The sequence below is a fragment of the Lithobates pipiens genome, unplaced genomic scaffold, assembly GCF_037356315.1.
Source record: "Lithobates pipiens isolate NorthernLeopardFrog02 unplaced genomic scaffold, aLitPip1_a1.2 Scaffold_27, whole genome shotgun sequence".
In the NCBI taxonomy this organism is placed as follows: Eukaryota; Metazoa; Chordata; class Amphibia; order Anura; family Ranidae; genus Lithobates; species Lithobates pipiens.
The window spans coordinates 143,226,688-143,237,933 of NW_027507788.1; the positions used below are offsets into that span (position 1 = coordinate 143,226,688).

The following is an 11,246-nucleotide window of genomic DNA, read 5'->3' on the forward strand; positions in this document are numbered from 1 at the left end:
CGACCCGCTCCGATCCGAAAAAGTGTAACGGAGGAAAAAGCTATTTTTCCATCCGTCTGCGGATCGGATCGGATGACGGGCACTGCGGTCCGTCATCCGATCTCCCATAGGGGAGAGCGGCGCTGTGACAGGTCCGTCCCTGCGCAGTGTGCAGAGACAGACCTGTCATCTCCCTGCTCAGCGGGGATCGGCGGAGTGATCCCCGCTGAGCAAACGGACATCCACGGGGCGGATCAGAACTGATCCGCCCCGTGTGAAAGGACCCTTAGGGTTTTTTTTTATTATTATTTTTTTTTTTTTAAGAAGCATTGTGAGTCTTTTGAAGATGGAATCGTTTGCTATACGTTATAGGATTTTTTTTTTTTTTTAGCGCAAAGTTGTGTTTAAAGTGGCTACCTGGGTATTAGGATACCACCTATGTGGGAACTGTTCAGTGACCAAACATTGTATGCTCTGTATTACAAAAGTCAGCCAACATTGTATCAAAAACAATATACTGTAACGCTCACCTCTGTATGTGTGGTCATGGAATATAGCTTAGTATAGGGTCACCTATAGGTAGCTCCTGTTCCTATAAGCCAAGCAAGTCTAGCTTACTGGTGCATGGCTGCCCCCAGGAATGCCATGTTCACTGTCCAGGAAGCTAAACAAAGGGTGAATAAGGAGTTCCTACAGTTCCAGGAGTGCAGTTGCAGGGGATGGCTGGGACTGGAGTCTTGCAGGAACATAGTCAGTGGGACATGTAGATGGGTCAGTTCAGGTAGCAGGCAGAGTTGGGATCAACAAACAGACCAGAGGCAAAACTACACTGGTGTAGCGGAGATCAGGAACACTGTTGCTGGCTGCACTGGCGCCAATGGCAGTAGTGTGGCCAGTGATCAGAAACATTGTCGTGGCTGCACTGGTCTGGCAACACAGGGACTTGTGTGGCTAGCTATCAGGAGGACTGTTGCTGGCTGCCATGGTCACGTGACACTGGGACTGGTGTGACTACAATCAGGAACACTGTTCCATGCTGTACTTGTTCAGTGACGCTACAGAAAAAACTGTTGCCAATCACAGGGGAAACATGCTGTTTCCTTTCAAACGCCAATCAAACAGTGTGAGTGGAAATAGAGCACTGGATGCAACATACAGTCTTTGTTTACATTTGTGATCACTGTGATTAATTACAGTGATCATATGGTACAGGTCCAACTTCATTGGCCCTGTACCCCGCTCTGATCTGCTATGTTCGATGGTCACAGAGATCACAGGACACAACACTGAACACCAGAGGGCACAAACGAGCAGCGCAAGGGGAAGGACATTTTAAAATGTACAACAAATATAATAATATCAATTTAATGCATAAGGCAGTAAGTGTTTTCTTATGGTTAAGAGTTCTCTGTAAGCCCCATTCAACTGATGCTGGAAATTTCATCAGGAGTCCTACTTCCAGCTCCCCAACGCATCAAACAGTGGTCATGACAGACACTGGATGGGGCGTGGTTTCAGCATAAAGCAGTGAGGATGCTTCTCCTGTGAGCTCCGGCACTGGCACTCATGTTAACAGCATTACCTCGATATTTAGCAGTATGGGCACGAGAACGGGTAAGACCCTGTCTTAGAAAAACACCTCTATGGGCTCCATTAAACGTTTCCTGGCCACGGAACCAGATGATTTCACTGAGACAGATGGCCTAGGCCCTCTCCTCCTGGCTCAGGCTCCACCTCCCAACACAGGTATGAATCCAGACACTGATCTCCAGCTTCCTCTGTTGGCTCGGACTAGGATAGGAGCTCTCCCAGGAGCTCAGAAGTTGCAGCGCTAGTGAGTGGACTTCCCACCAAGTCGGAGCGAGCCTCCATGCTACTCAGCCGAGAGAGAGCCATAAAGAAAGGTCTCCGTGGTCTGAGCTGACCTCTCCCAGGTACTGGTGCAAGTGGAGGAATCTGAGCTGCGCCTGGATCACCACGCAGCAGCCATCAGAGACCTGCAAACTACAACGGAAATCTCTTCATCGCTCACAGAATGGCCAAGTGAACAGCAATACACGGAACAATATACGGATCTGAGGCGACCAGAGATAATGATCTCCCCGCCTTTATCCGTGGCATTTTTAACAGCCCACTGGGCAACCAGGCAGCCTATTCTTTAAAACTGGATTGAGTTCACCGGGCCCTTCGCCCCCGCAACTTTGTCTTCAGGTGCTCCTCATGCAAAAGGCAAGGAAGACAGCCACCCTAGAATTTGATGGAGTTAACCTGTCTCCCCTGATCTGGCCAGGGAAACCCTGGAGCGTCATAGGGCTCTTAAACCCTTGACGGATAAGCTGCACTCTATCAATTACCGATGGAGCTTCCCGGCTGCCCTCATTGTGAATATAGATGGCAAAAACGCTGTCCTTCGCTTTCCAGAGGACTTAGAAAAGTTCTGCATGGATCTCAATATCAATCCTGTGGAACTCCCTGGGTGGCAGGATGCCATTCCTCCGCTCCCTAATACATCTAAGGTACACTGGCAGAAAGTGTCCCGGAAATGCAGCTCTGCCACGCTGGGCTCTTCACCACAGATGGGGTAAATCCCCTATGATGCTGACTTGTTGCCCTTGTGCAGGGTTCTCACCCCTAATTACCACATGCAATTATCATATCAGTGGATATGTTTGTTTTTTCTGTCCCTACTGTTAGGTTGGACATTATAATCACTGCCCACCAGTGGTTTGGTTATGACTTTTGTTGTTGTTTACTAAGAGGTATGCACTTTAGTTTCTATGCCTAAAGTTATATTTTATGACCATATAATTGTTTTATGCACAGTGCCCGAGCTGGAGCACCCAGATGGTGCATGCACCCGTTTGGTATGCACTATCTGATGTCTGGGACTGCACAACCCCCCATACAGGGCATCGTGTGACCCTGTGCCTGCGTGTTGTTGCCCTTCTTTGGGTGATGTGTCCCACGCCTGTCCTCTCTACTCACCACAAGATTTTGCATGCATATCCTAGGCAATCATATATGTTAGTTGAAGTTTTCAATTTGCTCTTTTTGGATTTTGGTATTTTCTCTTTTGCTCTGTCTCTCTCGCTTCTCTGCTCCCACTCTCCTCCACGCTCCTGCCTGCGTAATATGCCTTGCACTTTAGCAAATATATACACCCCCCAACCATGATCAAGTAGGTTTCATAGCTGCTACTCTTTACAAATCGAGGGACTTTGCTTGCGTGTGCATTCTCCTAGCAGGGGATTTTAGTACTCCCCTGCAACCTGCCATAGACACCTCACAGGACAGATCTAGTATTCCCCACAAACATTGTCTACTGTCATTTTTACCATTTTGACAATTTTTTGGGTGAATGTGTAGGGGTACAATGAACTCGATACCCATTCACATGGGGTGGGTGGGATCCGGGGGTCCCCTTGTTAAAGATGACTTCCAGATTCCAATAAGCCCGCAGACCCCCACAACCACTGGGCAAGGGTTGTGGGAATGAAGCCCTTGTTCCCATCAGTATGAGGACAAGATGTTTTTTGGGGGGGACCCCAAAGCATCCTCCCCATGTTGAGGGCATGTGGTCTGGTATGGTTCAGGTTGCATGCTCAGTTAAGGATCTGGTAAGGATTTTGGGGAGACCTCTACACCATTTTTTTTAATTGTGGCTCGGGGTTTCCCTTAATATCCATACCAGACCAGAAGGGCCTTGTATGGATTTTGGGAGGGACCCCTACGCCAGTTTTTTTTTTTTTGGCGCAGGCTTCCCCTTAATAGCTATACCAGCCCTGAAGGGCCTGGTATGGATTTTGGGGGGACCCCCACGTCATTTAGTTTTTGTTAATTTTGGTGCAGGGTTTCCCTTAATATCCATACCAGACCTGAAGGGTTTGGTAATGGACTGGGTGGGGGAACCCATGCTGTTTTTTTCAATGATTTTAATCTATAGGGCTGGGACCCAACAATACATTAGAGACGGGAGCAGTTTTAAATTACATTTTTTGCTTTAGAAATGTCATTTTGCTGTGGTACTGTTCTAAATCCGGGATAGATGTGCTACATTACAGGCATACTAAGGACACCCCCAGGCACGATATTTAAAGGAATATTTCATTTTTAGTGTTTCACTTTAAGCATTATTAAAATCACTGCTCCTGAAGAAACCTCAGTTTTTAAAACTTTTTTTGCATTGATACAGGTCCCCAAACACTATTTATGGCCATAACTTGCATATAAGCCTTTAAAATTAGCACTTTTGATTTTTCATGTTCGTGTCCCATAGACTTTAACTGTGTTTGCACAAATTTTTTGCCTGTTCGCAAGTTCTGGTGCAAACCGAACTGGGGGGTGTTCAGCTCATCCCTAGTAGGAAATGTAAAACTAGGTGAATAACAGCCAAACTTTGCTACTAAGTTGAGGTTGTAGAAGACAATTTCATGTTACAGATCATACACCATGGCAATACTGAGCAAAGCACCTGAACAAACACAGTTTACAGGGATATACAATGTAATACTGACATAAAAGCGCACACCAAGATTGGACTTGATGGACTTGTGTCTTTTTTCAATCTCACCTACTATATAACTATGTAACATAAGGAGGTAGTTATACTGCATCAGCAAGGTCTCTTCCCAGACAAAGATTTTAAAGCAGACTGGGGTTTCAAGATGTGCTGTTCAGGCTCTTTTGAAGAAGCAAAAAGAAATGGGCAATGTTGAGAACTGTAGACACAGCCAGTGTAGGGATTAGCGGAGAGGGGTGGCAGACACTTAGCTGTTGGTAAGGTAGACGGGTCTGGCAGCAGCATTCATGATAGACTGCAGAAGGGATAGCCTATGCAGAGGTAGGCCTATGAGGAGGGAGTTGCAATAGTCAAGGCAAGAGATAACGAGGGAGTGAATGAGTAACTTGGTGGTTTCATTTGTTTAAAAGGGGCGTGTTTTAGAGATGTTTCGGAGGTGAAATCTACAAGCATTTGACAACAAATGGATTTGAGGCTGAAAGGATAGGTCAGAGTGTAGTATTACACCTAGTACCATTGGCGTGAGGGGAGGGATTAATGATTGCATTATTGATTTTGATGGAAAAATCATGGCAGGGGACATGGGCAGCGAGGAATATTATCAGCTCAATTTTAGAGATATTTCGTTTAAGGAAGTGGTGTGACATCCATGCTTATGTGTAAGTTAGTAATGCTAGAGGAGACTGAAGGGGTGAGGTGAGGAGAGGAGTAGACAGATAGATTTGGGGCTAAGAAAAGAAATGCACTAAACAGGTTGATCCAAAAACAGACATATAGTATATTAAGCAGCAGCCATCCTGTGTGATAATTGCACAGAATATGACATATATATATAAAAAAAAAGTCACGCTATCAAGTTAAACACACATTTACATTAAAAGTCCAAAGAGCGATCAGAGAGGAGCGTTCCCAATGTGGTTAAAAAGAAGTTGAAGATAAAACTTGTAGAGACTTTAGCACACTTGAATCCCAGCCAGAATCACATGCAGTCAGTTCATAATTCCATGTGCAGCTGACCACCAGAGACACTGCCACCAAAATAGTACAAATGCCTGCTTACCAGAAGGCACTGGACCTCATAAAAAAAAAAGGCCAGTAACGCTTTTGGCTGATTGCCCTGCAAGAGCCTTTGCATAGTGTTCCTGCCGACTGTTACTGAGTTGTAGATGGGTTTTGTCCAGATGGAGTATTCATGATATCTGGCTGGAGTGTATGACAGGCTGATTGGCGCTCAGCAGGACAGATGGACACAATCTACAATATACAATCTTGGTATTAAACAAGGTAGTCCCCTAATGATATCACAGCGCCGCACTGTAGTACCTTGAATAGTGGCATAACATAAAAGGGGACAACAGAACTATTTAGAACAGGGATATGCAATTAGCGGACCTCCAGCTGTTTCAGAACTACAAATCCCATGAGGCATAGCAAGATTCTGACAGCCACAAGCATGACACCCAAATGCAGAGACATGATGGGACTTGTAGTTTTGCAGCAGCTGGAGTAGAGGTCGACCGATATATCGGCCGGCCGATATTTGCCGTTTTTTAAATAATCGGCATCGGCCGATTTGTGCTGATAAAAAGCCGATTTAGAACTACAGCGGGACTTTGAAATGACTTCTGTATAGAAGTCAGTCTAAGTTGACTGAGTCGTCATAGCAACCCTTTCCTCCTCTCTGGGCAGACTGCCAAGAAAAGAACTAAATGATACAATGTTTACACTTGAATGAATGAAGTCATCTCTGTGTGTAGAAGTTCTCAGTTTAACCATTTAAAGACTAAATCTTTTCTGACACTTGTTGCTTACAAGTAAAAGTCCTGTATTTTCTGCCAGAAAATCACTTAGACCCCCCAAAAATTATATATATTTTTTTAGCAGAGATCCTAGGGAATAAAATAGCGGTTGTTGCAATATTTTATGTCACACGGCATTTGTGCAGAGGTCTTTCAAATGCATTTTTTTGGGAAAAAAATACACCATTTAAAAAATAAAAATAAAATAAAAACAGTAAAGTTAGCCCTTTTTTTTTTTTTTTGTCCAAAAGTTTTGACTACCTGTTTTTATTTAATATAATATATATATATATATATATATATATATATATATATATATATATATATATATATATATATATATATATATATATATATATATATATATAATTTTTTTTTTTTTTTTTTTTAATCTAAATCATACATACAAGTAAACTGATTGGAGGTTTGTTTTGTTTAATAAATGTTTAAAAGTGTAAGAAATTTTCTGTATCTCGTATGAAGGCCGCTTTCACACTGGAGCAGGCAGGCGTTGATGGTAAAACGCAAGTTTTAGCGGCTCTTTACCATCATTTTAGCGGTGCTATTTGGCTGCTAGTGGGGCACATATAACCCAGCTAGCGGCCAAGGAAGAGGTTAAATGCGCCCATGAAGCACTGCTGCCAAATCGCATTGCATGCGCTTTGGCAGTGGTGCCCATTCATATCAATGGGCAGGAGTGGTGGAGGAGCGGTATACACCACTCCAAACGTGCTGCTTGCAGGACTTTTTTTAAGATCCTGCCAGCGCATCGCCTCAGTGTGAAAGCACTCTGTCTTTCACACAGACTGCAGGGGAGCCATTTTACAGGCGCTATTTTTAGCCCAAAAGCGCCTTAAAACGCCCCAGTGGGAAAGGTGTGTTAGATCAAGGGGGATTAAAAATAAATAAATAAAATAAAATCGCCTAACATATCGGCCCAAAAAAATCGGCATCATATATCGGCTATCGGCCGCCATGATTTCTAAATATCGGCATCGGCATCGGCCAGAGAAAAACCCATATCGGTCGACCTCTAAGCTGGAGGTCTGCTAATTGCAGATCCCTGATTTAGAAAATGAGGAAGCTGCGTTGTCTCCACAATAAACAAAGCTGACATGCTGGAGGGGGGAGCAGGTAATTTTCTCCAAATACTTGCATTTACACGACAAAGACAGACATATTTCACATTCTACTTAATTTTATAGATTTTTTTTTAGTTTTTGATCTTTAATAACGCTTTGAAGTAAAAAGGTGGCCACACCAAATAATGATGTGATCTGGATTTCTCTTCTGTTCATTAACTTGCCATTTTGTTCAATAAAAAGGTAAAACTATTAACAGGGCGGCAAAGTGGTGTAGGGGTTAGCACTCTCACCTAGCAGTAAAAAGGGTTGCTGGTTTAAATCCCAACCACGACACTACCTGCCTGGAGTTTGCATGTTCTCCCTGTGCCTGCGTGGGTTTCCTCTGGGTACTCCGGTTTCCTCCCACACTCCAAAGACATGCTGGTAGTTTAATTGGCTTCTGTCCCAAATTGGCCCTAGTATATGAATGGGTACCTTGGATTGTGGGCTCCTTGAGGGTAGGGACCAATGTAAGTGTGCAATGTACTGGGATAGGGACTATTGTAGACACTCAGGATGTACTGATGTCTTTATTCAACCTTACTAACTATTTAACAGTTCTATTGCGGAGAGCATTCTTAATTTACAACATATTTTTCACAATACTGTACATATGAAATTGATGATCATTAGCACATGCTTTGTATATTTGGTTAATACATCTGATTCTAATCCTACAAATACATGACTTTGTTGCAGCTGTAAGACTTAGAATAGGGTTAAAGAGCACAATATAATTTTGAGGGTAGTTGAGCGCAAATGTGTAGTTTTTTTTTTTTGGTGTTTTTTTTATGCTAGCTATTGAGTCTCTAAATCTGATCATAGTGTAAGGCTATGGTGGGAGGTTTGTTACAGCCAAATTCTGGCACCCACTTTTTGGGGTGGGGGCAGAATGGTTTCCCAGTCTGTCTGATTACTTCTTCCAAGAATGTTCTGCTCCTGCATGGAAAATGAATAAATCGAATCCGCACAGTATTTACTATGTGCACACAAATTACAGTATATCAATAAGGGTACATGTATGCTGTAATCGCTGGCCTCTTCTTTCAAACTGCCAGTTGCCTGGCTTTTGTGCTGATCTAATGGCTTCAGTACATGTTGCTGACCCACATGTATGCAATTCGCACCTTTTCTGAATGCTTATTCCAGCTTAGTTACTGAATGTATTGAAACCAGAAACTGTTGACTACCAATTTCACAAGGAGGTTAGCAAGGCCATCCTACATGTTTTTCTCAATACAGGTATACTTTGGGATATAAAGAATTCAACTGGGAGATTGAGCGCCTTCACAATGGCTAGACTGGGAATTGAAGAGCAGAGATCTTTCAACTGAATCTCCAAGAGAGTCAGCATCTTTCAATTCAACATAGCTTTGTAAAAAGAATAATCTGAAGCATAGATTCAGGATAGATTAAAGTCATATATTCAGCTCTTTGCGCCTAACCACCTTAAGGTGTTTCTATTCTTGCTGATTTATCCTTCAAAATATAACTTGAATAGTTAGGTGGAATATAGAATAACAACCACAGTAAGAGTGTGCAAGCATGGACATTTTACCATAAAAATCCTGAGAATTTGTAATTTTCTGTTGATAATGTTCAACATTTAAACCAGCGACCTCCAGGGCTAATTGCAGGTAATGATTTTGTTTTGTGAACTGCTTTTCAGACAGCACAGAGGTGGATGGCGTTCCCAGCCAAGAAGCATCAGATACACGAAAGATGATGGAAGAGCTTCAGAACAGATATCGTCAGATGGAGGAACGGATCACCTGTCCTATCTGCATCGACAGTCACATCAAGCTTGTGTTTCAGTGTGGCCATGGTTCCTGCACAGAATGCAGTACATCCCTCACTTCATGCCCTATCTGTAGGCAAGCTATTCGGGAACGAATACAGATATTTGTTTGAAACAGGCTTTTTGGTGTGGCTGCAGTGTTGGGCACCACTGTATACCCTAAGGACACTATATACTCCTGAGCAAAGCATGATAGGGTTGACCCTCTCAAGGCAAGGTGTTTGGAGATAAGAGAGAGGTCCAACTCTGCTCAAGACGAAAACGTGGCTGCTGTGTATGTGTGTTCTAAACACTAAAAAAAAAACAAAAAAAAAAACACAATATCTATCAATATCCACACTGGAAGGGCTAATATAGTGCAGTCTTCCTAAAACCACATTTTTCAGAGGGACAGAAAAAGCCTACATTACCTATTCAAATTTGCCATGTCAGCCCAATGCCAACATGCACCAGTCAATCCCATTCCGGTTTTCTTTTCTACGTTTCTCTACAATGAACCCAAATCAAAGCCTTCCAACGACAAACTATGTTGCATATATTTTCATCATACTTGACCCATGAGATGTAGCATCACAGCAATAACAATAGGTAGACACCCATTGTTGGCCAAGGAATGTTGAACTGTAAAATTGATCTGTGGCTAATGTTCGAGAAACGAGAATCCATAACGGACAGGGGTGGCTCATTCCAGTTTACAAAGGATGCCATTTGCAAGAAAAATTATAAAAATAAAAAAAGGATGGACTGTCACTTAGATTCTGACCATCATTAAGTTACATAGGAGTCCTACCAGTAGGCAGTAAAGGAGACATCTTAAAAAAGGAAATGAATTATTTAATTGTGTTTAGGATTCTTCATTGTGAAAACCACACCATGAACTGTCAGGTGACAGGGCTGAGTAGCAAATTAAAAGATGGCCCATTTTTTTGTGTACAATGTATGAAAATGTGTATAAAACCAAAATAAAATCTGGCTTGTTAATATTACAAATTTTGTAGTTTTGTATTCTTAAGAGGCAAAGTCATTTCAGTATTTGTAAGGTTTCCATCCCTGAAATGTAAACTATGTTCAAAAGTACAGCTATGGCAAATAAATGTAGCATCTGACAGGTAAGTAAAAGATTTTGCTGAACTAAAAAAAAAAATTACTATTTCAGCTGCAATTTTGACATAAAGGCATAATTAGTTGTATATACTGTGTTATACCTGTCTATAAATTAGATTTTTGCATGGTCCTTAAAATATATATATATTTTTTAAACCATTGAAGGAATAATAGATAATTGATATATTGCCTTCAGGAGGTTTGAACACTGGGATAATTCAAATAGTAAGCCAGCCCACCACATACACCCTGGACCAAACATCATGCCTCAGTTTCATCATGCCATCATGCCTCAGCACATAAGTCCAAGAACGGGGGAGACCTGTGTCCTGCGTCCTGTTATTGATTTCTTATTTTATCCTCCATTGAGGGACACAGAAATCGAAAATTATAGATAATTGGGATGTTCAAATGCAGTCTAGCTGAGAGGTGAGTAATAACCTTTTAGAGATCTTACAATGTGGAATCAATATATAGGAAATCAGTGCCCTTAAAGTTCAATAAAAAAATAAATAAAAAAAAAGGAGCCAATCAGAAGTAACTGTCCACTAAAAATTTTAGGTGGAACAAAATAACACCTGAAAAGCAGGTTAACTAGAAGAGTTCCAGTAAACGAGGTATTACGGTATTTCACGGAACTATGCGTCTAAAGATCAGATATTTAATGGCTCCAGTTTTTGGTGAACGCCAGTCTTCCTCAGTCCCCATCAGTCCTTTTTCCCCTCTCTCTTTCCTCCTTTTCTCTCTGCCTCCTTCCTTCTTAGAGCCCATTCCATACCCATTATTTCAGCTTAAAGATTAAAAATAGGATTTTTTGTACTCATAGTTAAATCCTTTAAATTCACCAATCAACACAGCTCCTCTTAGCCATTGGGTTGTCACGCCCACCTTTAGGAGAATACTAGGCATTACTTGTTATGTAA

General features: G+C 42.1%; 1 protein-coding gene across 6 annotated transcripts in view; it reads left to right on the top strand.

Moving 5' to 3' along the window:
• MIB2 (MIB E3 ubiquitin protein ligase 2) overlaps positions 1-10,209 on the top strand; it is a 278,178-nt gene extending 267,969 nt beyond the window's left edge. For all 6 annotated transcript variants that reach the window (XM_077457589.1, XM_077457592.1, XM_077457591.1 and 3 more), the window contains one exon: positions 9,091-10,209. In XM_077457589.1, coding sequence (XP_077313715.1) covers positions 9,091-9,332 — 242 coding nt within the window. In that variant the 3' untranslated portion in view covers positions 9,333-10,209. The remainder of the gene's footprint in view (positions 1-9,090) is intronic.
• Positions 10,210-11,246: the final 1,037 nt, after the last annotated feature.